Below are 27,228 nucleotides of genomic sequence, written 5' to 3'. Positions count from 1 at the left end.
CTCAGATGCAACCTTCCATGAAAAGATACAAAACTATATCCTCACCCAAGCTGTAGCAGTTAAGGGTGGGTAGAGAAAATGGGGAAATTGTGGTGAGCACAAAATGGCAGTGAAGAATTAAGAATGGCTTTGGTGGTATCTCTTTTCTGCCATTTAGTGCTGTGTAGATTTTTATAGCCAGTGTAAAGGAACCCTGCCCAAAGTTGAAAGTGTAGGCTGGGAGGGTCCTAGTGGCCAAAAGCAGTTGCCTCCCCTGCCTTTATGTGTTTTCCACCATAGCCATGTACACATTCTATATACGTATATTTTGCTAATGGAACGTTCGTACTTCTAATGTTAAAAGAATCAGGATAATTCAGCTGTTATGTAAGCTATGGACCCGTTTCCAATGTAATGATCTGAAGTTTCCTCAGAAAGCTTGCACAAATCATTTTATACCTCTTGCTTCTCTTCTTCATATCCCCAGGAAATATCTTGCTTCTGGATGGCAGAGAAGATTCTGAAAAACAAAAGCTGATGCTTATTGACTTTGAATACAGCAGTTACAATTATAGGTAAATAAATGTTGGAGCTCTCCTTGAATAAATAAAAATACAAGCTTAACAAATGCCAGATTAGTTGCGTGAAATACTTTTTGCATACATAGTCCATTTGCAGTTAATTCATCAGGATTACCAGTGTTTGCCTAAAAAAAAGTTACTAATAATACAGTATCTGAAAATAAGGTGTTTTGCAAAAAAAAATGGAGTAATGAATTTATACTAAAACTAGCTTAATAAAATGTACATATAAAGTCCATCTGTTCAAAATGGTAGTAACAAATTTTTAAGATAAAGCTGCTTTATAAGATAATAATAGCATCTCTTTTTGTTGTTCTTTCTCACTAATTATTTAGCTTGCTTATTAGTGATGGTATTTCATGGTCAAATTGATACCCAAAGTAAGAGTTTGCAAATATATTTGCACTGTTTTAGAGAATAAGGTATATTCTCTGAGATTTATAGGACGTTAAATTAATTGATTGTTATGTCAGTTTTGTTGTCTGAATAGTCTGATCATGTGGATTTTTGCTCTCAAATTAAGTTTTTTTCCCAATGACTAAATGACATATATGTGTATGAATATGTATCTGAGTTGGGAATTAGAGTTCTAGGATAGTTCTGATCGTGGAACAATCTGACTTCCTAGGGTGGCAGCTCCATTTTGCTGAGTCTTCAGTTACTTGATATTATAGCATCTAAGTATTGCTGGGTCCTTATGTCATTTAGTTGTTGGGGAAAAAATTTAAAATCAAGATAGGAATAATTTAATCTTCAGGCAGAAAGATTTATATAAGTGTTTTTTTCTGGTTAAAAATGCAAGTCTTGGCAAGGACTAGTCTTAAAACATGTATACTTTTGAAAATTGAATAAGGGAACATGATAAGCATCTGCCAGTCTGAATAGATATATTAGAATAGAAAGTGGATTTTATTTAATAGACTGAATTAGTTTTAACATCATTTATGAACTTTGTTAGCCTTTAATGACAAGATTTCAACCCCGCTGGCTGGTGAGGTCAATATAATAGTGGACTATACGGCCAGTTGAGCTTAAATTCCTCAGAGCTGCTAAATTTACCCCCAAGGAAGAATAACTTGGAATTTAAGGCAATCTCCCTAAAAGAAGAGCGGATAGAAAAAACATTTGTAAAAATAGGTGGGGAAATCAAGTACAGTCTATTCTCAGCTCAACCCAGTCCGAAGGATTCTCATCCCCACCCCAATAAATTTCTGTATATGTTCTAATATACCTGTGAGAAGCACATTCAGAAAAGGAGACCAAAAATACTAACTTTAATTGGATTAGCATCTTATTTTATAGACCATTCTAACCAGTATCTCATTTTTTTAAAAAAAAATAAACTGATTATTCTTTTCATTTACTAATAATTTTCTCTTACATGAACCACTGCCAGAAGCCAAAGACTCAAGTGCCCTCTCACAAATTCCCCTCTCGCCTTCCAGCACAGGGGCAGCAGTAAATTAAAACACGCATATGGAGATGGAGAGAGAAAGGAAGGAGTAGCTGGCAAGGGGGAACAAAGAGAGAGGAAGAAAATGTATGTGGTAGACGAAGAAAGGAGCAATGCTGGTTAGGCAAGGAAGGAAAGGAAAAAAGATAAGCCCTGTTAAACAGCTATCAAAAGGGTTTAAAAGATCCAGACTAGTGTTCGAAAGAATAGACAATGTTTGTAAGAGTTGCCATTCCCGCCTATTTCTAAAGCATCTTCCCAACTTTCTCAACCAATATAAGAGGATGCCCTCACCCCATCTAATAATTTCAGAGAGAAAGTTCACCTGGTCGCACTAGTTTACATTGTTTCGTGATGTCACGAAGCATGCTATCGTATCCCCACAGAATAGAATACTGACAGGGCAGAAGTTAAGTTTCGTCCAGCACAGCTCTTTTTATAGTCCCCAAACGCCTAAGAATATAACTTTTGGAGCCGAATGTATTTCTTACATATTCATAATGTTTTCACTCTAGAGGGTTTGATATTGCTAATCACTTCTGTGAATGGATGTACGACTACGTGCATGAAAAATATCCATTCTTCAAAGCGAGCTTCATGAACTATCCCACAAAGAAGCAGCAGGTAAGCAATAAAAAAAACTGCCTTGAGTTATAAAGTCCTTTACTTTCAGATTGAACCTCATTTCTAAATTGTACGTTGCAACTTGAATTTCTTAATCACATACCAATGGAGAACTATTGTCCTCCACAAATTACTGAACTAAAATTCTCAGAATCCTTCACTATTGGTTATATTGGCTGTAGAATGATAGCTCAAGTATCATCTAGGAAGACTACAGATTCCCCAATTCTGTGGTAACAGTCTGTAATGGGTGACCTCTGTATTTCATCCTATGATCCTAGTAGTAAAGTTTTCTTAATGGAAATGCAGTTCCCTCCCTTCCATCCAGGACATAGCACATAAGCGTTGATTGAGCAAGATTGTCTGGGGCACTACACATCCTCTTCACAACCTGTTTTCCTTGTTACCCTCTGGGAGGAGGCTTTTTGGTATCTAAAGCAGAACATCCAGATTCAGTCACAGCTTTGTTCCATACAGTATTAACCTTGTGAACTCTCAAGTTCCTCCTTCCATTATGTATTCAAGATGGACAGTGATTAATATTTATATGTTACTTATATGTAAGATTGTAGGTCTATACATATGTCGTATATTAGTATGTTTTAAGTGTGTTACATATGTGTACACTGAGAAGAAGCAACTAAATTTCATTTTTAATGTGTGCCATTGTGCCCACAGGAAAAAATGACAATAAAGGTTATCTGTCTATCTAATAATGGAGTATACCTGGAATACATTTTCAAAATTCATTTAATTAGTGAGAAATACTAGTTGTTAAAGTTCATTAATATATTGGAGGTGGGCACAGTTTTCCCATCTCTAATAATTGTGTAGACAAATATTGAATGAACTGAAATACAAATATTAGTTCTAGTATGAATTTGAAAATGAATACAGTTGTTCTGTTTTTTTAAAAGTGCTTTGAATTACACTGAAGTTCTAATAAATTATGCTAACTTGGTATGCTGATATTAAGCGAGTCCATGGCTATTCTGACATCACTTTTGTGCCTTTAGCTCCATTTCATCACCAGTTATCTAACTGCATCTCAAAGTGGATTTGAAAATCTGAGCCATGAAGATAAATCCAAAATAGAAGAAGATATGTTGGTTGAAGTGAACAGGTAAACTCTTAATTCAAAATCATATGTAATCGTGTTCATAAATCTTGGCTCCCGTTTAATATGTAGAGTCTACTGTACATGCATTCCTAAACTAGATATTCCTCAGTGTTTAATGTCAATTTAAACTAGTACATTTTTTTACTTACATATAAGACAGCATGCAGACTATTTAGTTGTAATTATTTTTCTAAGCGGGTTAATTTCATTTGCTCTGAGAACATCTGGTTTGATCAGGAAGCATAGAAACATGACAGAGAAGGCATCCACAGGTAAAGACACACTTAATACTTACTAGCTGAGGATATGTGATCTGGTTCCTTGGATATCTCCTTGATGCTGATCAAGGTGCCTCCTCTATTTTTTAAAGGATTACTCTGATTGAAAACTAAATGGAAAGTTAATGAGCTTCAAAGCAAGATCCCATCCTCCAGTATTATTTTTATTTGCAAGAGTATCTTTGTTCTCTACCTAGGCTTGATAGGCTTTCTTGGAAAATAAAAAAATATAGCATGAAACATCAGTTTAATGTTTTCTTTGAAACTCTGCTTGCTTACTTTGGGCCAGTCACCCTCTCTCAGCCCAGGGTGGTTTTTGTGGGGAAAATAGGAGGAAGAAGTTGTGTTTGATAAGTTTGCCACTTTATTTGTAAAATAATAAACATGGAAATAATCTTAATGTTTCTTTTGGGATTTGATTAACACGGGTATTTGGAAGGGTATAAAAGTAGGAAAACAGAATTTTTATCTGCTTTGTTATCTTATACTTGATGATTTTAATTTTTTACAATGTTTTTATGCTTTAAGCCACCCAGAGTTGTTTGACACAAGAGGGGCAGCAAATATATTTCTAAATAAATTTATAGATAGATAGACAGACAGTCAGTCAGTCAGTCTCAGATGAATTATATGGGTGCTGGTTGCTGATAACACCCAATTTTCTAAATTCCATTATATAAATTTAGAGACCACATAAAATAGCCTTTCAAATTATTAAAGAGTCCAGGATATCTGAGAGTTATCTTCTCTCTAAAGCTGTCCATGCCGTAAGGCCTGTTGGAGACAAAACTTTTTTTTTTTTTGCTTTTCAGAACATGAACAGCCTGTTTCTGTTATGCATTTTAGGTCAGAGAGAATAACGTGTAGCCCTCCAGGTATTTTGGGGGGTGGGGGGCCTTCCACCATCCCACATCATGTATCATGCCGGGAGAGTTGATGAGTTCAGCTGGAGGACACATATTGTTATCCCTTTCATTCTAGTCAAGAGAAGCAAGGGTGGTTCTGTGTTTGATCCCAAAACATACTCTGACCGTATTCAATTATGTTTTCCTTTGGCAGGTTTGCCCTTGCATCTCATTTCTTCTGGGGTCTGTGGTCCATTATACAGGCAAAAATATCATCTATTGAGTTTGGATACATGGTATGCCTTTTAAAAAGACTCACATTTTTAAGCATCTGTTCTTGTGCCCGTGTAAGAATTTTTGCAGAACGTCTAAGCCTCTTCAGCATAACCAATGATGAGGAATGCTAGGAATTAGTTTTATAACATCTGAAGAGTCCAGGCTCCCTACCTGTTTCAGACTGATCTGAATTGCTCTTAGGTTGTCCTCGTGACTTATTTTCAAAATCTAGTTTATACTTACGCTGAGCACATAAATTCAATTATAAATCCAGGTCGCAGCAAGGGTCAATAAAGAGGAATTAATATCTGAAAAAAGTATTTCATTCCCATCCTAAGCGATTCTAAATGATTTCTTAGCATCACTTGGAATGCTCACACTTATTTGTAAAAAAGAACCAAGTGCCGTCATAAAAATAGCTCTGCATGAAATTCTAGGAAAATGTTTGTTCCCTGCAATTGGAACACATTGCAAGAGCTTCAGTCTTTTCAACTGTAGTATTTTTTTTCCTACTTAGGAATATGCACTCTCTAGATTTGATGCCTACTTTGAGCAGAAGAGGAAACTCAAAGTGTGAAGGCTGAAGACTGGACAATCAGTTACTGTACTGTATAAGGAAGGCAGCTGGGCAGAAATTCCACTGTGCTTAGGCTACTGTAGTTGTAATGAAGGTTTTGCAAATTCCAACTACTCGGATGCAATGCTGAAGACTGCACAAAATGGCTGTTTACTTTTTTACAGTTTCATAAGTCTCTGGAATGCAAATTGATAGCTGATGGATAATATAACAGTGCAATATCAAATGTTTTAAATCTAGAAGGTATTATGAGGGAAACCTTGAGTGTTAATGTGAACCATCTCTTCTTTCAAAAGCAAGAAGTGTTAACTGTGGGTATCTTATTTTTTTAACTAACATTGACAATGCATTATATAAGCTACCAGTTAAGGGGGAAGTTCCAATTCTCTATCTCTTTTTTTTTGTTAAATGATTACACTGAATTTTTGCTGAAACCTATTTGAGCAAAGATCATTGTTGTGTGACAGGTGTATGTCAAGCAGTTCAGAAAAAAAAAAACACTAATCCATACTGGGCTAAAAGAACTCAAAAGAGCTTCTGCAACCCGCCTTCTCTTTTCATGCAGTAGCTTTCATTTTCTGTATATTGGAGAACAAGGCAATATAGATACGTCACAAACTGGAGCATGCAAATCTTGCTATTTCCTGTTAGCTTATTTCAGTTTCAATCCAGGATGTTCAGTAACAGTCATGCTGTATTGCATTGTTCTTCTCTAAGAAGTTCCCCAGGCTGACAGAAATGGGATGAGTGCCTTGAATTCCTCAAGCAGCTGCTTCTTGCTAAAAGGAGAAAAGTAGGAGCAAACAAAAAAACAGGGAGGAGCTGAGGAACACTTGAGCAGTGGTGGCAGGCTGGTGCCTTGTTGGGGGCACGCTGGGTCCTTCTTTAAAACCCTGCCACCTTTCCAACGGTTAAGTGGATGTTTCTTGTGCAAAGAGTACATTGAACTATGTATGTGAAATCTCCAATAAGTGTACGTTTTGTGAGGGCATCTAGAAAATGTATCTCCTAACTATTATTTGATGTGCTTTCTGCTTAACTTGTATTGGACAAATAAACTTTTTAAAGTCTTTTTGTTGTAATATTTGATTATTACTTCGTCAGCTTCCAAGTCTTGAGTTCTACTTTCCCTGTCCTGTAACAATGTGCTTAATTTATATGAGCATCTTCAATGAGATAGAAAGAATGCCAGTATGTATGTGATGTTAACACACAAATGCCATGAACATATTTGCAGTTCCTTACAGATAACCACAGCTTGTCTGAGTGTCACCTTGTGCTAAGCAAGTTTGTTTAGTATGGATTGACATAATGTGGGTTGACAGCAGTGGTGGGATTCAGTGGGTTCGCACCAGTTCAGCAGAACCGGTGGCTGATTTTTTGTTGCCCAGGCCCAGAATGGACTTCGGGAAGTGGCATCCACACAGAGAACTGGTTGTTCACATATTTGAATCCCACCACTGCTTGATAGTGATATATAAATCCAACATTGTGGTTTATAAAATAGAATATATAGCTTAGTGACCAGGATTAATTATTGTTTAGAACTTGAAGCAAACTTCTATAATTGCTATCTTCATCCATTTCTCTAGGAGTAATAACTTTTTTGGGGGGAGGTTTGCCTTTCAGTGCAATAAGGCTCTATAATTGATCATAGATACAGGTATTTCTTAATAGTAAAAAAAGCAAAAGGGATCATTCAGTGAAATAAATTGTGGATGAAGGGTTTAACTCGAAATTAAATCCAGAAATATGCTGCATTTTGAAAAGCTGGGATTCTGCATATACGGAAGATGGTCAGTTGCTACCTTGTTACCTTCGACATGATTCCCAGCTTCTGCAGTTTTGCATAATTATGGCCAGTTTTCAAAAAAGGGTCTTTTTCTGAATTAAATGTTCAAAGAATTGGACTTGACAGTACTATACAGCATGAACATTGCTGCAGTGGAATCTACCTGAGCCATTTCCTCTACCACCTGTACACACTCTTGTACTGAAAGTCAAAAGTGCCCTCCATAAATTTTTCCAGAGCCACCATCAAAATTGCAATGCCACACAGGTGGAGGGAGGCAGGGAGGGCCTAGGGGTTCCACTCTTAAAAATGATCATCAGGTTCCCCTGCGGATAACCTCCCCTTTGCAGAAAGCTATGGGTTTAATGGAGGGCTTGGGAATCAATAAGAGTTTCAAGAAATAAACTCTTCAGCACAGAGTAAGGATTTGAGGACTGGGATATTTGTCTTTAAACTGTTTTAGGCTTACTCTCCATTGTTTGCTTTGTACTTCAAAAGGGCCAGAAGCTGAATTCTGACAATGCAATTTCAGGAGGCTCTGAAAAATCACACAAAAGCTGCTATTTTCTATTTATTCTTGAATTTTGCCATTCCTTCGTTGGTAGCCATTTTGTACATTTTGGACTGAATCACTTCAAACTACAAATACTGCCATTTTACTCCTTATAGTGAAAGCACTTTGGATATCTGATTGGCATATTAGAGAAAGAATAGTTGAAGTGGAAGAATCTGAATTACTGCCAGTTCAGTTTATTTTCCTATTCAATAATTCAGCTTTGACTAACGAGACCAATGTCCAAGAAATGACGGAGATGGTGCCAAACAGGCTGTTAATAACAGTAGCATGCATCAGTTTTAAATACAGAACAAACCCATGCTTTGAGATTTTAGAACGAGTTAAATTGGCTTATTTGGAGAAATTATGTCTGTAAAGCTCTTGATACTTCTTTTGATATGGAAAAAGGCAAATCAATGAAATTATGGTGAGGAAGAGAAAACCCTGTTATGACCTCCAAGCCCAGAGTCCAAAATTATTCAGCTGCACGCAATTTTCTTCAGCTTAATGCATATAATGTAACATGTTGGGTGCAATTCCTTTTCTCTTTACGAGGCTAACCTAGCAAAGGTCTGCTCACGAAATTTCCAGTGGAAGAGAAGAGGTGAATCTTTCTTCCCGCTTCCCTTTGCAGTTCCCCAGTCTCTCCCCACCCCTGTACTTCCTGGAGAGAGGTCAACATTTTCCAAACAGATTTTCTAAATCCTTAAAGGGAAAGAAGAGAAGCAAAGTAATCACCCCTTTCTTTAGTTTTGTCAGTGGAAAAAATCTGATGGATGAAAAGCATCTGATACCAACAAAAATATTTCTGGCTGGGAAGCTTGCATAGAATCAGATTCGATGACTTTTAAGGCTGGTTTCAGACAGAGAACAAAACATAGAAGTCGGGAATGAAAAATCAGCAGGTCAGCAAGTCGAGAGCTTAAGAGTGCAAGACAAATGAGAGGGTGAGGGAAGAGAGAGAGCCATAGAGAAAGTGCTGGAAAGAAGGTGTGAGAGAGACAGGGAAGCAAGTGGAAAATAAGAGGAAGAAAGCAGAAGAAATGAGCAAGCAATAGAAGGGAAGGACGTGATCACAAGTGAACTGGAGAGCTTTTGTTCTCCCACAGTGTGGGGAAACACCATCCACCTCAAGGATAAGCCCCTGACATAGCTCTTTCAAAACTCGTCTCAGCTCCAGCACCATTCTATTTTAACCATTTGTCTGCTTTAGCTTTAATAAAGGCAGGTTTAAAGGATGGATGGCCTGCTGACTCCCAAGTCATTTTGCAGCTACTGCCGAACACCTACTAAGAGCAAACCATGTTCATCTTTTTCCTGACAACCAGAAGTAAACCAATTGTGTTTTATCGTGTCTTCCAATGGGTAGCGCGCTATGACCAGCCTTATTACCAAGTAATAATTAACTATTGGGACCGAACATGTCTTGCTGGCATCTTTTAGTGCTACCTCATTGCCTAGAGGAAATCACATTCAACCGACTGAATGTGCCCTAAATCTTCCTGAATCAGAAAGAAACCATTTTCAGGTTCAGCACTTACAGAAATTGTCTTCTGCTACAAGTTGATGAAGATAAGATATGAAGATGATACCACTCTAATGGCAGAAAGTGAAGAGGAACTAAAGATCATAACCTCTATAATTTCAGTCTGTTTCCCACACTGAAACTGCCATTTTTTTACAGGGGAAAAATTCAATTATTTGGGCGCTATAGCCTTATATATTTTATCCAAGAGGAACCTAAAATAGCCATGGGGGAGATAATCTGATTATCAGAAAGTGTAAATGTAAGGGGGAAAAACTCCATTTAAATGCTTTGTAATTTCAATTTCATGTCTATTTTAAAGATAAGATTAATGTGTCCTCACACCAGATTAATTACGACTGGGTCTGTGGTTCCTCCCTTCTGAGCATTTAAGGTATCTATACATGTTGTCTTTATAAACCTATTTAGTATACTCAGTGTGGTACAAGTTCCTTGTTCAAATCCATTCTTCACCAGGTAATCCATTTTGTAGCTAAATGCTCCCAGAATCCCATTTTATAGGCATTGAATTCAACTTTTAGAGCTGAAATATGTGTTGATTAATGCATGAAGAAACATTGATGGTCTCCTGTTAATTTCAGCAAGAATAAATTCTTTGCTGAGCTTAGTGTTCTTAGGTGTCTATTATTTGACTGACGTTAACTTTTAACTGCAGTAGGAAGATAGTCGCTCAGTACAGTATTCAATCTGGCTTTGCAGGGAACATAAAATAACTTGAATTAGACAAACAAGCAATCTTTGTATTTACAGAGTCCATTTTCTAAACTGCTGAATTAGGTTTTGGAGTAGCAAGCACAATGGCCTTTATCACTGACTGCTACCCAAATTCCTCTTTTGAAGGATATTTCAGGCCTTCACCTTTTCTGCCCCTTTCTTTTACCAGTTAAAGCTGTTGGTTATTAGAATTTGCATTTTTAAAATCCCTACCAACCTTCATTCTTGCTTCTTTCCCCATAATGTACATAGATTTGCATTTCACCTATCATAGGAAAGAAACCGCACACTTCTCTTTTATGTCTGAGGTCTGTTATCTAAACTCAGTAGCCATGCTTCAGAGCAAAAAAATAGCCCTGGAAGATGCTGAAATTACCTATAAAGTAATAAAGATGAAAAATGAATGAATGAATGAACGTATGTATATATGTATGAATGAATGAATGAACAGACAAATCAATCATCATTTGGACTGGAGCCAGACATTGAATAGCGAAAAAGAAAAGAAAACAAGACTGTCCTATTAAATGAATGATAGCATAAATGTAGCGATAACTATCAGGGTAAATGCACCATAGCATTTGTCATGTATGAATAGAACCACACGGGGATGGCAACTTCAATTTCTGCTTCACTTTAGGCTGGAAGAGGAGAAGGAAGAAAGGCACATCCGAATCAGCGTGTGGGTTACATTTCATTATAAATATAAAATGCATTTTAAAAAAATATCCAGTGAACTCCACTCTGAATAACTAACACTTAAAGCCTCTACAGACTGCAACACCCATTTTAAACCAGAAAATATGGCTGGTAGCCAGCCAAACTATTTTTCCCACCAGCTCTAATGAACCTGATGTAACTGGCTTTCTGTACATTTCATTTCTCTTCTAAAGCTGGAGGCAAGATATCCCCCTTCCCACTCTTCAGCTTGGAAATCTTGCCTATGGGGAGCAGCTCTTGGCAGTTAAGCTAAAGTTCTTCACTGCCACAATGCCCATATTTTGTCAATAGGCTCAGTGACAGCGCAGCCTGGCTCGGGGGCTGTAGCACGTTACCAGCCGTATTCTTTAAAATGCCATCCAATTCCACTTGTATTGCTGTCACAGCAAAGTTTCAGGATGGAATGACACAAGGACCGTGGGAATTAGTAGAAAGAGGAATGGATCAGAATGCAGGAGGTGTGATTAAACATATGTACAGTAGGTACATATGCGTCCATTCACACACTTATACACAGCATGTAACTATTTCTTGTCTCTCCCTGCTACTTCCGATCAGAGATCTGAGCTGGAGCTTGCCCAGCAAATCAGACAAATCTTATTCTGGTATTTTTTCAGTCCATTCCATTTTTGGACACAGCAAGCTGTGGCGCAATGCAGGCCAAAGGAGCAGGAAACCAGAATCTGTAATAAAAGCAGGCTGACAATTTTGACTGCACCCTCTCTGCACACGGATTGTTTCCCTTCTCCCTAATGCTGTCAATCAAATCTCAGCAATTCCTGCAAACCTATTGCAATAAAGGAGATGTTAACAATAGGAACTCACATATGTCCTGCACACTTTGCACCAAGATTCGGGGTCAGCTATTTTTGTGAAATTTGCCCTCACTGAGCTAGTAAGGAGCTCAAAATGAAGACATGGGATCTTGACATGAAGCCTAATTTAGACAGTGAAGAAGCACCTCTTACTTGGCATTTAGAACTGCAGATTGACAGCTGCTCCCCAGACAATTTGCATCTGTCTCTCTTAAGCAAGATCTTCCTGAACAGAGCTACTTACATGTAGCCAAAGGAGGTCACACCACTCCTCCCTCTTTAGGGAAGAAGCTTTTGTTCTCTTGAAACTGTTTTGGGGAGGAAAGAGACAGCCAAGAAGTTGGCTACTGTGGCTATGAAAGATTGTTTTTTTGGCTCTGATTAAAAGTCTATGAAAAGCTAGGAAGCAAAAATGTGATCTGAGTTTCAGGTATCAGGTTATGCTAGGAATTTTACCGTACGGAGGGCAATTCTCCAGGGATGGCTGCTATAGAAAAGAAGTGCAATCAAAATACTTTCAACTCAAGTCAGAATCTATAAACTTAAGAGCACTGAGTTCATGCTGGCTTTCAACAGAGTGATAAGCAGGACAGTGAGACACCTATGCCTCCTCATGTTTAAAGTCTAGGTCCCATCCGCACCTTCACTTTGGTCACAAGGATGTGTAAGTCACAATGACTTGGGGCAGAATGGCAAAGCAAGGCAAGAGATCAGAAGCGGCAGGCTATGGAAAGCTTACGTTCCCACAGAAGCTGAAAAGAGTGGCCAAACACAAGCTATAAATACTGCACTGAGTAAATTTCATAAAGTTTGCCAGGCTCCTTGGAGAGATTGTTGTCAGGTTCTTCTACTCCATCATTCAAAACAGGCTACAAAACAACTCTGTTTCTGATATCAAAATCCCAGTTCTGTTAGGAATAACTAAAAGTGAAAACACCTTGAAATTAACCTTGAAAGGAGACTTGACTGAGCAGAAGCAATAATGGAAAAGTCAGTGTGGATGTAAGTTCTGTAACTAGCTAATTTGACAGGACCGGTGTGGTGTACTATAGTGATGCAGGCATTGAGACACCTGAGTTTAGTACTGTCACTCTCTCTCAGCCTTAGGAAAAGGACATTGCCAAATTCCTTCCAAAAATCCAGTCTGTACAAACTATACCTGTCTATATAGTCACTAGAAATCAGAATCGATTTTAAAAAGTGTAACAACAATTTGCTGCTGGAGTCAGTCTTGGTATAATATGTGTGTTGTGACTCAGGGCCAACCTGTGGGTCCGGCAGCCGGCTCAGATGACTCGGATGACTCAGATGAGGGGGAGGAGGAGTGTGTGGAAGACGAACCGGCTGATGATGGCTTGGAGGCTTCGCAGAGCCCCCAGCCGGGGCCCTCTTCTCAGCTGCGTGAGCCCGATAGTGCGGAGGATGATGACCCACAGCTGGCCCTGTTCAAGGACGCCCGACGCAGGAGGCAGTCGAGCAGGACCAAACAGAGAAAGGCTGTGGGACTCCTCGGGAGGAGGCACAGGGAGGCCACGCCCTGAACTCTAAATAAAAGGAGTGTTTGGGGAAGGGCTGGTTGCTGAAAGCAACCCTTCCGTTTGAGGATTCAAGTTCCAGTGTTTTTGTTTCTTGTTCTGTTATTTGAGTAATAAATCTTGGCAGACGCTTTTCAGCCTTAGACGCTCTCCAGTCTCTACTGTTTGAACAGGGGTTTGCCTTATTGCAAGGCCGGTAGCAGGCTGGTTCAGAACAATGTGAGGTGATCTCACGATGAATCGTTAAAGGAGCTTCCAAGTAAAGGCATCACGCAGAGATGCAATCATATTAGCTTTATTCAATGATAGATCAAAGAGAAAGAAATACTTGGCATGAAAGCATTCATGCCTGCATGTGAGAGAGAAATAAAATAAAACAAGCTAGCATTACATGACTAAAAACAGAAGGACTAAGAGCTAGGAGAGGAGAACTGGAACTAGAAGGAGAAATGGAGAACTAGAACTAGAACAAAGAGCAGCCCCTCGTGCAGAGGTATTTATGGGGGGTCTTGGTCCCTCCCTGACCATAAAACTCTCTCACCAATGGGGCTGTCGGGTCCGAGACCCTTGGCTCATCAGTGGAAGCAAAGAAGCCTCTTTGCCTCCATCTGATGACCCTTTTTGGGAAACTGCCAATGGCTGGCACTAATCATCTAACAATTCCCCTTCTTGCCAGCCAATGACAGGGACCAGTGAATGTATGTAAGGGGCGAGCAGGTGTCATAGACATGCATGAAAACATTCAGAAGGCCAAACACAAACGCTTACACAGAAGGTTGTGCCGGTCAATGGGAACAGGTTTGGTAAACAGATCAGCTATCTGGTCAGCTGTATTACAGTGCTCAACATGTATAAAACCCTTTTTGGTAAGCTGCCTGACATTTTTATAGCGTATGTCTATATGGCGAGATCTAGATCCTACTGCATAAGCCTCCGAGATTGCAATGGCGGCTGTGTTGTCCTCTAGAATTTGGATAGGCAGAGGGGGAGATGCCCAGATGCTTGTTATCAGCTCATTGAACCAAGTCAAATCATTGGCCGTGTCTGACAGGCTGGCATATTCAGCCTCGGCCGTGGAGCAAGAAATAAATTTTTGTTGCCTAACATGCCAATGTATTGGGCAGCCATTTAGCAATATGAGGAAACCAGAAGTGCTCCGTCTAGTTTTGGTGTCGCCAGCCCAGTCTGCGTCTGAGTAAGCGGAGAGCTGGGCCGTCTTCCCCTTCTCTGGTTCTAGCATAAGGAGAGCATCAGCTGTGCCCTTTAGGTATCTAAGCACCCTTTTAACAGCAGTCCAGTGGAATTCCTTTGGGTGTTCCACGTGCCTGGACAATAGATTCACAGCTAAAGCTATGTCAGGTCTGCTCCAATTGCTGATGTATAGCAAGGAGCCAATCACAGATCTGTAAAGCGTGTTATCTGTGAACTCGGGACCGTCCTTATGGGTGTGGTTGTAAAAGTCGGTTTGCATTGGGCTATGCGTAGGATTAGATTCTGTCATTTTGCATTTGGCCAGTAATTCCTCTATCTTTTCTTTTTGAGATAGAGCGAACCCCCCCTTAGTGGCCAAAATATGCACACCCAAGTACTTGTCAACCCGCCCCAAAGACTTCAGAGTAAACTTTTCTTCCAGGGCCTTGGCAAATTCATCACACCTTTCCTTGTCAGGCCCTACATATAATAGGTTGTCCACATAAACTAACACCCGTTCTGTGGTACCTTTGGAATTGCGTGTGAAAACACATTGATCTGCATGAGATGTATGGAAACCAACTCGTTCTAAACTCTTTCTAAGACAGTCATACCATAATTTCCCTGACTGCTTAAGACCATATAACCCTTTGTGAAGCAACCATGTATTTCCCCCTTCTTGCTGGTAGCCAGGAGGGGCCCTCACATAGATCTGACGGTCCAAGTTGGCATGGAGGTAAGCCGTCTGGATGTCAAATTGGAAGACTTCTTCTCCCAGAGCGGCTGCAGTCACGAGGGCGGCCTTGACGCTCTCTGCCCGGACGGTTGGAGAGTAAGTCTCCGAGTAGTCCTCCATGTAACGCTGAGCGAAGCCCTGGGCTACCAAACGGGCCTTATATAGGTAGAGGCCATTGGCAAGTGGTTTGGCTTTGTAAACCCACCTTGTGCCAATGACTTTCCTCTCCTTTGGAGGTTGCTGGGGGGGTGAAGACCTTGAGTTGTTTTAAGCTCTGCATCTCCTTCTCCATCGCGAGCTGCCATTTCTCCTGCTCTTCGATGGGCAGCTCCTGGATGTCAGAGAAGGATTTTGGGGTGACCACAACGCTGTTGACAGACACGATGTGGCCAATGTCAATTCTCTTTGGCGGGACTCCTTTGTTGGACCGCTTTGACCTCCTTACCTTCTGCCACTCACCGCTCTTTTCTTCCGCGGGTCTCTGAGGTGTCGCTGGGGGTGAAGACGGCGTGTCTTCCTCCATGGGACTGGACGCATCTTCGTCTTGTTCCTCACTTTCGTCGGTGGCAGGGTATGTGGTCGTCTCAGGCGATGTCGTGGTCGGTGTGCCTTTGCTGGGTCGGTTGGCATATGGGCTCAGATCATTTGAGTGGATCTGGGTCCAATTGGAATCCTCTTCGAAAGAGGCAGATTGGGAAGTCACAGGCCTGCCCCCTTCTCCCAGGAAACGATAAGCCTTGGAGCCAGGGGCATAGCCCAAGAACCTTAGTCTCTGGGAAACAGCTCTCCCCTTCTTCCGCAGCTGCTTGGGGATGTGCACCCATGCATAGGAACCAAACACACGCAAATGTGCCAGATTTGGTTTCCTACCGTGAACCAGGAAATATGGGGTCTGGTTCACAACACTGCTCCAGGTGTGGTTTAAGGTGTAATTGGCATAATGAATTGCCTCCCCCCAGTATGATTCTGCGACGTTAGCGTCCGCAATCAGACTACGCATCATGGTTTGCAGGATTCCATTTCTTTTCTCAGCTACACCATTTTGCGAAGGGGTGAATGGTGCAGTTAGAAAATGGCGGATGCCCTTATGCCTTACCCAGTCCTGGAACTTCTGAGACATGAACTCAGCCCCGCGATCGCTCTGCAATTGTGCGATCTTGGTCTTGTACTGGGTCTCTACGAAGTTGTACAGTGACTTTATGGCGTCAAAGGCTTCAGATTTTTCTGTGAGAGTATACACGTGGCCGTATCGTGAAAAATCATCAACGGCAGTGAGAAAATACTTTTTCTTTCCTAGGGATGGTGTGAAAGGCCCAACTAGGTCAACATGTACTAGTTGGTATGGGTATTGAGTCTTACGTAATGATACATTTGAGGTCGGGGCAGCCTTCCTCTTTGTTTTCTTGCAAGTGGCACAGTCCAGAAACACGTTACAGTCCTTGAGCTGGACTCCCTCAGCAAACTCTCCCATCTTTTTAACTACAGGGAAGCTTGCATGACCCAGCCTTCTGTGCAATAAGTGGGCGCACTTATCATGAAGCCGCTTCCCCACTGACACCCTCTTGGCTCTAGTTGCTTTGAGTGGTGCTGTAGGTGCCTGCTGAGATTCAGGCTCCTTGCCCACATTGCCCTTGGAAAGCCTTGGGGCAGGCTGTGGTGGCTTGGGAGAAAAATATGGTAAGCCATTTATGATGGAAATATTTCCAATGACCCTCTGGTCCCGGGTGACATGACCTCCCCCCTTGCGAAATAAAACTTCCACTTTGTCATCGTCACACAATTTGGTAATGCTTAATAGGTTGTTGGCTATGGATGGGGCGTGTAAAACACCTTCAACTTTCCCAAGACCAGGTACAGAAACAACCCCCTCATCAACAATTGAAGCAGTATCTCCATTTGCCACTTTGACAGATGAGTTAATTTTCTTTAACCTTTTAAAACCTTGACTCATATTAGTAATGTGAGAAGAAGCTCCAGAGTCCAGTAACCATAAGTCAGTGGAGCTATCAGCCTTTGTTGTGGGGGTGAGGGAACAAGTATGCAGAGAATTTCCCTTGCCCCTGCCACGCCCCCTTCCTTGCCCCTTGCCTCTTACTTGATTGGGACCACGTTTAGGGGCTTGATGTTGATGGGGGCAGTCTTTCTTGAGGTGCTCCTCAGAGCCACAGATGAAACACTTAAGTAGAGCATTAATTTGCTCTGAGTTGTGGCGCCCCCTTCTGGCTTGCTGAGTGGTGACTCTGGCGTATTCTCCGGCATCTCGTCTCCTTCTATCTTCCTCGATCAGTCTTCCTGTGAGGTAGGACAGATTTATGTCTTCCCTCCTGGCCCCTTCCAGTGAAACAATGAAATTGCTCCAACTCCTGTCTAGGGAAGCTAGAATGATAGCAACCATGTTCGCATCAGACAGTGGAAAATTTCTGGGTATCAGTTCTGCTCTGAGTGCCGTTAATTTTGTGAGATGTTCAGGCATACTAGCACCAAACCTCAGTTTTGTGTTGTACAGCTCAGATGTGAGTCTGGTGAGTGAACCAAGGGTATCGCTGTGGAATAATTTGCATAATAATTGCCAAACCTCACCAGCCTTGAGCCCATCTGGGATGCTGGCGTACAAGTTGCCATCCAAAGAGTCCAGTAGCGTGGTGAAAGCCTGGCGATGCATCCATTCTTCTCGAGGTTCCCAGGGTAAAGAAGGAGTTTTCATTACCATCTCTAGAGTCCCATTCTTTAAGAGACACACCTGGATGTCTCTATTCCAACTGTCGTAATTCTCGCCCCCAAGTTGTAGTTTTTTAAAGTTGTTTGGAAGATTAGCTGATGTGGGGAAGTCCCGTTCAGTTCCTCTTTGATACATTTCAGAAGTGTCCATAGACATAAATGGTGTAGGTATCCCTCTAGTGGTCAAGGAGGGAATTTTTTCTTGTTGATTATTTAGTAACTCCGGATGGGCGTGCCCGGAAACCATGTGATCCAGGGGAGGGCGTTGTTCAGGATTTTTCCCTTTTTCCTGTAAGGCATTGGGGGGGCGGAGCCCAGATTTGCCAGCCGGCATTTGGTCCTGAGAATTGCAAGCACATGGATTGCCTGATTTGCTTTGCCATCGCTGGCCCTGAAGACCTGAAGAGAAGGTAGGAGGCCGCGGGGGTTGATCGTTGAGAGGCTCCAGGCTGGACCCCCCCCGGCAGTTAGGCCCTGGGGAGAGAATAGGAGGCCTGGGGGGGGGCTGGGCACCCCCGATGCTGGGGCCGCTGTCTTGCTGGCCTCTAAGGCAGTGGCCAGGGCTTGCATGACTGTTTGAAGAGCCGTTGTAACAGTTTTGGCTGGACAGACATCATTGTCATCATTGGACTTTAGGCTTTGTGGTGGGGAGAACTCAGGAATTTGCATGCTGCTTTGGCCGGATGCCAGGAATTGCATGTCATTTCTGCTGGATGCCAGGGACTGCTGGCTATTTCGGCTGGATGCCAGGGACTGCTGGCTTTCCAGGCTTAAAAAAGTCTTGTCTTTGTTAGACCGTGTGGGGTTAATGGGGGCCACCATCTTGTTTCCTGTTCCAGACCATGTGGGCGGAGCCATCTTGTTTCCGCTTGCCCCAGGAAGCTGTAGCTCACAGCTGGGCGGGGGGGTTCGCGCCAAAAGCCCTGGGGTCCCGGGGTCACTAAGGGTGGCGGGCGCCATATTTGGAAGCCTCGTGGTCGATAGGGAAAGGCTCACCAGGGGTTCTGAGGCTTTCTGAGCTGTTTCCTGGGCTGCCTCCCCCCTCCCCTGCATTGCAAAGATCTCTTTAAGCAGCTCTTCACGTTCCTGTGCAGTCAGCTTACTCACGCGGCGTTTGGCTTCAGCCAGGTCCGTCTCTGCAGCATCTGAGCAGTCTTGTGCAGTCTGCAAGTCTTCTATGCTCTCCTCTGTGGCGTTCAGTTGTAAAGAGACATGTGAAGGGGTCCTAGACGCTCTGCTGCGTACGGATCCTCTGACGGAATGAAGGTCATTTGTGCTCTCATCTGCAGCTGAGGTTGCTTCAGGGACTGAAGTCTTGTATGTAGGCAGGGACGCCGTCTTTGATCGATGACTTCTGGTCACGATAGTAGAAGTCCTGCCATCTGTTATAAATGGATTTGAGCCGGGTCTTTCAGACATCTTGTTGGATAGATCCTGGCTGGCTTGGAAGCATTCCTTTAAACCATCCTCAGGCTACCAACTTGTGAGGTGATCTCACGATGAATCGTTAAAGGAGCTTCCAAGTAAAGGCATCACGCAGAGATGCAATCATATTAGCTTTATTCAATGATAGATCAAAGAGAAAGAAATACTTGGCATGAAAGCATTCATGCCTGCATGTGAGAGAGAAATAAAATAAAACAAGCTAGCATTACATGACTAAAAACAGAAGGACTAAGAGCTAGGAGAGGAGAACTGGAACTAGAAGGAGAAATGGAGAACTAGAACTAGAACAAAGAGCAGCCCCTCGTGCAGAGGTATTTATGGGGGGTCTTGGTCCCTCCCTGACCATAAAACTCTCTCACCAATGGGGCTGTCGGGTCCGAGACCCTTGGCTCATCAGTGGAAGCAAAGAAGCCTCTTTGCCTCCATCTGATGACCCTTTTTGGGAAACTGCCAATGGCTGGCACTAATCATCTAACATAATATGTGACATTGAATATCTTCCTCATCATCCCTGGTAGAAAAGAAATTGTCAATGCTGCAAACATTGACATGTTTTTGCACTGACAATATAAGAGACAGCCTGTTGCTTTAATTGCTTCATTTGGGGGGGAGGAAATCTACCCAAATGTTGTGAGAAGATTGGAAAAGCCCGCATACAGAATGGGAAGTGAAACCTCATATGTAAAACTAATTGGATAATGTGATTTATGACGTGTAGATAAGGGCAGGGATTGTCTGTGTGTTATGATGGGTTTGGGGGGAGGAGATTTCAGATTCTGGCATCCCTCCATGAGTGCCGATGTTTCGTTTCATTATTAAGCCTTTTCATATAAACAATGCTTGCATTTTGTTTGAACTGTCTCATTTATCGGAACCATGACAGAAATCATGACATGTGCTGAAGCTATAGAAAAGTCCACCCCTATGAACAGGGGTGGACTATTCAGTAAGGCCAGCTGATAAAGGATGATCAACCCATTCTCTGCTATAGAGGTCATTCAAAAGTACCTCATTCCTACCTCATGGGTTTGCAATCATATGATTATATTTTCACTCATGTCACTGAGTCACTGAGTCATTGACAGCTGACCGAAATACCAGATGAAGCGTCTGGGGAACAACTGCATCTCAGGTATGTGTGAATCAGCTAGAAAAGATGTCTGCTGTGAAAACTTGCTTCATAGTTTTTTCTTTTCATGCTTTCAACAGAACCAAGAACTCAGAGAATGTGCATTACGTATACCCCTCTGGATATGACACGGGCCAGAAGAGATGTTTCTCTCACTGGATGTTCTTCCTCATTTAAGGGCGTGAAACTAAACTATACCTTCTCTATATCTTCTTATGTTCGACAAGTTACCTGCAGTGTCTTTTCCACTGCTTCAAGACCTGGAATGTCCATAGGATACAGTTGAATAAAGGTGGTGCTTCAATCACACTGTTATGGCTGCCATCTTGACTTTCTTGGTCACACCCTTTGAACATCTCTGTCCAAGTTATACAAATCAGGGTTAGATTTTTTTCTGTTGCTGTCTTTAATGGGACTTCCAGCAGAACTGGAGGTCTGCAAGAATAACAACCCAAACAGGCAAATGTAATTGACTAGTAACACACAATCTCAGGCAAACATTAATAATAATAATAATCTAATACACTATACTGATATACTCTGAGGATCACTTATTCCCATGCAGGCTGCTTACACACCCTGTAAGCGGCAGCTTTTAAGCAACCTTAGTGGCCATTTCAAAATAAAGCTCAGCAACATCAGATCTGCTTGTACTTGGATAAATGGAAGACTATCAGCAGATCCTAGGGCTGCAGGCTAAAGAACAGGAAAGCATAAGGCAGCAAGGATTAATCACTTCTGTCATTTGTTTTCTAAGAAACCATCAGGAGCCAAGCTTGACTCAAGGATGTCATTATCTTGTCAATATTCTAAATATCCTACTATCCATTGTGTCGACTTACGCTGTAACAGAACTCCTTAACCTGCTTTTATACTTGCCTCAAAAACAACCTCACCGAATAAAATCTCAAACAATATGGTGGGAGCAATTCAGGACACAGAGTACAATATTCTTTAACAAAGAGGCCATAGTTTCTCTGCACATCACCCCATTGGAGATACCACCTCCTGTCCTCCCCCCCCCATGCTCCCCATGTAGAAATGGTATTAACTGCTTTGATAGATCCAGATGTCTTCTCACAATGACTTAACTTACAGACACCAGGATGCTGGTGAGCAAAATCTGAAGAATTATAGAAGAGGCTATAAAAATTCCTTTCAAAAAGTATCCGGAAACATTCTTCCGTAAAAAAAACACAGGAACTAATGGGAGATAATGATTTACCAAAAGAGGTGGGAAAAAAACAATTCTGCTAATAGTAAATGGGATATTGTAATGGAACTATAGCTACTTGTATGTCCTTATATGTTGCACATTGGACTGTATTAGTTTGACTTCTTTGCATACCTAGTGCAGGGCATCCATTTTTGGCTGATAAGGTACTTGTAAGCTGTCTCATACATAATCTGTATCTGCCTAGACCAGGGGTCCTCAACCTTGGCAACTTTAAGACTTGTGGCTGAGGAATTCTAGGAGTTGAAGTCCACAAGTCTTAAAGTTGCCAAGGTTGAGGACCCCTGGCCTATATCTTCCCTTTCCTTCCCACTTTCCCTCAAATCACCCCAGATTAAATCCTGTATCTGTCTAGCTGCTGCACTGCATCTGATGAAGTAACCTGTAGCTCACAAGAATGTATGATTTTTAATAGAACTTGTTAGTCTGAAAAGTGCTACTAGACTTCTTTAGCTATCATAGATGAACATGATTCTCCTTCTACTATGTCTACAAAGTCAGTTAAATCATTATTATTTACTTACGTGATCTCTGGAATAATGAACTGAAATGTCCTAGTAAATCAGTACAAGGATTTTTTTAAAAAAAAATCACTTTCCTATTATCATAGGATGGGTTGATATAACAAATGCATTGCTTTAAATACATTGGACAAGTGGGAAAGTATTTAATGATTGGTTGTACAGGTTATCCTCGACGTACGACCACAACTGAGCCCAACTGATCACATGACCCTGGGGAAAAATGGTCATCAGTGCTGTTGTAACTTTGAATGGTCACTAAATGAACTGTTGTAAGTCAAGGATTACATATAATTGGTTGTAATTCCCTTGATGCTGGTGATTCAACTTGGGTCTTGTTAACTAATTAATGGATTAATGTCATATTAACATTAATTTCTATGGTTTTGTTTTACAACATGTCTGTCAGTTCCTGAATTTTTTTTCCTATGCACAGGGCTGCTGGTTTTCTACCTTGTTCTCAGCAAGCTTTAAAATTCTAACATTCTAGACTTCTGGTTTGCCATTGCGGATGCCACGGATGCTGGAAGATGAGCTCCGTATTCCATGTTCAGTTTCACTCTGCTGGGGGACCCTGGAAAGGGTCAAAAGTCACCTTGTAGGGGCAACAAGCAAGGAGAGGGCAGCAGCCCTTCCGCTCGATCCAGGGCAGCTCTCCAAACCAGTGGAGGAAAGACCGGTCATAGTAATATGGCCCGTCACTAGGCTGCAGACAACTGAAGTCAAACTCACCACCAAGCACTTAGAAAGCAACGCAGATGAAACTGGGTGAGATCCAATCTTCTCTTTACCCTAAGTACTTGCCTGAAGTATCTTTCCTCCTGTGAGGAGAGAGGGAAGGGAATTTCTATCCCACCCTCTAAGAATACCGGTGACTGACTAACCAGGGGAATTAAAGTACTAAAAGAACAACTTATACAAATGCTAAATGAAACTTTTTAGTCCCATATTTGTTCTGGATGTAATCAATCCACTTTTTCCACTCCATAATATAACGTTGTTGCGAATGGTCTTTCAAATAAGCCGAAATCTTTGCCATTTCTGCCAGGTCAGAAACTTTTAGAGTCCATTCTTCTATAGTCGGCAGTTCCTCCTTCTTCCAATATTGCCCTACTAAAAGTCTTGCTGCCGTAATTAAGTTTAACATCAACTTAGTGTCCACAACAGTAGTATCCGTAATTATGCCCAATAAAAACAATTGCGGACAAAACTTTATCCTTTGCTTGAATATCTTCTGCATATTCCACCAGATTTTAATCCAAAAAGCTTTAACCTTTTTACAAGTCCACCATATATGAAAATACGTTGCGTCTTCGCCACCACATCTCCAACATTTAGGTTGATAGTTCGGATACATACTTGCAAGCTTTTTAGGATCTAAATGCCACCTATAAAACATTTTATAAAAGTTCTCTCTTAAATTTTGAGCTTGCGTAAATTTTACGTTCCTCACCCAGATCTTTTCCCAAGTGTCCATTGTAATAACTTCTTGAATATTCTGAGCCCACTTTATCATACAATCTTTAACAAGTTCTGTTTCTGAGTCAATTTCTATCAATGCAAGATATATCCGTTTGATATGTGCTGGACCCTGATTTCTAATTTGCTTTACCAAATTTTCATCAGTTATTGAAAAGCCAATTTTCTGGTCTTCTTTCCACCTGGCCCGTAATTGACCATATTGGAACCAAGTTTGGACAATCTTCTCTTCTCATAAAAAATTGTACGGCTTCAAACACCATACGTTCCTCTCCAAACTTAAGATTTCCTTGTATGTAGTCACATCATGTTTGAACCCAACATTTATGTTTCCTATTGCGTGTTTCGGTATTGCCCATAAAGGTATCTTGTAGTTTAGCTTATGTCTGTACTTTTTCCAAACTCTCAGCAATGCCTGTCTTAAAATGTGTACCTTAAACACATTATCTACCTTCTTATCATACAATAAATATGCATGCCAGCCAAATAACAAGTCGTGGCCTTCAAGATTTAATAATCTCCCTTGTGTTAAATTAATCCAGTCACTTACCGCTGACAACGCAGCAGCTTCATAATATAATTTAAAGTTGGGCATTTTAAGACCACCTCTTTCACGCGTGTCCTGCATAATCTTAAATTTAACTCGTGGCCTTTTCCCTGCCCATACAAATTTATTGATACCCTTTTGCCATTCCTCCAAATTTGAATCTTTTTTAAGAATAGGTATCATTTGAAATAAGAATAGAAATTTAGGCAAAACATTCATTTTCACTGCTGCAATTCTTCCCAATAAAGACAATTGTAATTTTTTCCAACTTTCCAATTCTTTTTGAATTTTCCCCCATAATTTTTCATAATTATTTTTATATAACTTTGCATTTGAGGGTGACAAGTACACCCCCAAATATTTAACCCTTTTAACAATCTCAAATCCAGTTAACCCTTCTAGAAGGGCCTTTTGCGATACTGTCATATTTTTGGCCAATATTTTAGTTTTTTGTACATTAACCTTAAATCCAGAAACCTTCCCATATTGCATTATTATCTCCATCAGGTTCACAACAGAATTTTTTGGCTGGGTCACCGTGACAACCAGATCGTCTGCAAACGCCCTCAGTCTATAATCCTGATCTCTAATTTGAATTCCCTTAATTTTTTCCGAATTCCGTATTTTAATCAATAATATCTCCAATGTTAAAATAAATAATAAAGGTGATAATGGACACCCTTGTCTTGTGCCCTTTTCAATATTACATACTTCAGTCAAACTATTATTTACTATTATACGGGCTGTTTGTTTCTGATATAGTGCCTTAATTGGTTGTAAGAATTTATCCCCAAAATTCATTTTATCTAATACTTTCATCAAAAATTGCCAATCCAATTGATCAAAGGCTTTTTCGGCGTCTAGAAAAATCAGCACCGCAGGGATCTGGTTGTTCCTTTCCAAAAATTCCAACAAGTCTACAATATGCCTCACATTATTTTTCATTTGTCTACCACTAATGAACCCAGTTTGGTCCCCATGAGTTATCTGTTGCAAAACCCTCATCAATCTGTTAGCTAAAACCTTAGCAAATATCTTGTAGTCCGTGTTCAAAAGTGATATTGGTCTGTAATTTCTTACTTGAGTAACATCCTGATCTTCCTTCGGAATCAGAGAAATAAAAGCAGTTCTCCAAGATGGAGGCACCCTTCCTCCCCTTTGAATTGTCTGAAACAATTCCCTTAATGGCTTTATCATCTCCAATTGTAGGTTTTTGTAATACACCGCAGTCAGTCCATCCGTGCCTGGCGCTTTATCCACCTTCAATTGTTTAATTGCTAAAAGAATTTCTTCTTCTGTTATCAATTGATTAATCTCTTCCTTTTGTTCTTGTGTAAGAACCGGGATGTTGGCATTCCTCAAATATACATCAATATCTGCTTCATTAATCTTATCTTTAGCATATAATTTAGAATAAAAGTCCACAAAAGCTTCCTTAATAAGATCCTGTTGATACACAACCTTACCCTTATGTTCTATTTTATCTATGTTAGAAGCCCTTTGCTTCTTCCTTAACCTGTAAGCTAACCATCTGCCTGGTTTATTGGCATTGCAAAAAATATTATGCCTAGCAAACCGTAAGTTAGTTGCCACCTGATCCGCCATCAACTTGTCAAACTGTCCTCTTAACAAATTAATAACCTCTTTGATCTTCACCTCCGATGGATTCAAAATTAGGGCCTTTTCTTTTTCCCTAATTTCATTCTCTAATTCTTTCCTCCTAAATTCCAAGTTACGTCTATATTTGTTGTTCATATATATTAACACCCCTCTCATATAAGCTTTGCTAGCATCCCAAACCATGTCCATAGAAGTACCCTTGTTCATGTTAGTTTCAAAAAAGTCCTTCATCTGGTTTTTACATTCTTCCACGTTTCCCTGATTTCTAAACAAGTTCTCATTTAAGCGCCAAGAGCGCCTATCTCTATTATCCTTGTCAATCTCTAACCAGACTGGACTATGATCAGACATAGTTCTTGGACAAATCTTTATCTTCTTGGTCCTGAAAAAAAATCATTAGTCGTTAATATAAAATCAATCCTGGAAAAAGATTGATGTCTATCAGAAAAAAAAGTATAATCCTTTTCTTGTAAATGTCTTTCTCTCCAAATGTCTCGTAACCCCAAATCATCCTTCATCTCAAAAAAAGATTTAGGCAATCTAGCGTGGCTTGGAGTATGCCTAAAAGAACCACACTTGTCCAGCTGTACATCCAGGACACCGTTCCAATCTCCCATAAAAATAAAAGATTTATAATCCAACTGAGTAATCTTACTGTGTAATAAACTATAAAAATCAGCTTGTTGTTGATTAGGAGCATACAGTCCAACCAAAAGCGTTTTTTTGCCTTCTAACAACAAATCTATTATAACATATCTTCCTTGTTTATCTGCTTCTATTAACTCCGCTGTCATAGTATTTTTGACATAAATAACCACTCCATTCTTCTTATTCATTGCAGAAGCAATAAATTGTGTACCCAATCTAGAGTTCAATAGGTACTTTTGATCCATAACCCTAATATGTGTTTCTTGCAAGCAAATAACATCAGTCTTAAATTGTTTTAAGTATTGAAAAACTTTCTTTCTCTTCTGTGGTGAGTTTAAGCCATTGACATTCCAGGTTAGAAACTTAGTCGCCATCCTTAGCAATCCGAAGCTTCTGGAGCACGTCTGCCATGACTCCCTTAACTTCCTTAGGCCGCGCCCCTCCCACAGCTTCGCTATAGGTACGCTTTGAAGATTCCATAACATTCTGTTGATCCTGCTCTTGCTCTTGTCTCGCTCGTCTCAAGGCAGCACGCATCATCCTCTGAT

At 40.8% G+C, this 27,228-nt stretch overlaps 1 protein-coding gene across 1 annotated transcript in view; it reads left to right on the top strand.

The window, feature by feature from the left end:
- Positions 1 to 6,804, top strand: part of CHKA (choline kinase alpha) — a 30,194-nt gene extending 23,390 nt beyond the window's left edge. Inside the window, exons 8-12 of the mRNA XM_081331958.1 lie at positions 467 to 554; positions 2,529 to 2,637; positions 3,654 to 3,760; positions 5,095 to 5,176; positions 5,674 to 6,804. Coding sequence (XP_081188084.1) covers positions 467 to 554; positions 2,529 to 2,637; positions 3,654 to 3,760; positions 5,095 to 5,176; positions 5,674 to 5,733 — 446 coding nt within the window. The 3' untranslated portion in view covers positions 5,734 to 6,804. The remainder of the gene's footprint in view (positions 1 to 466; positions 555 to 2,528; positions 2,638 to 3,653; positions 3,761 to 5,094; positions 5,177 to 5,673) is intronic.
- Positions 6,805 to 27,228: the final 20,424 nt, after the last annotated feature.

The sequence above is a fragment of the Vipera berus genome, assembly GCF_964194415.1.
Source record: "Vipera berus genome assembly, chromosome: 1".
NCBI classification, from domain to species: Eukaryota; Metazoa; Chordata; class Lepidosauria; order Squamata; family Viperidae; genus Vipera; species Vipera berus.
The sequence above is the reverse complement of the archived record's forward strand: the minus strand, read 5'-3'. Positions and strand labels throughout refer to the sequence as shown.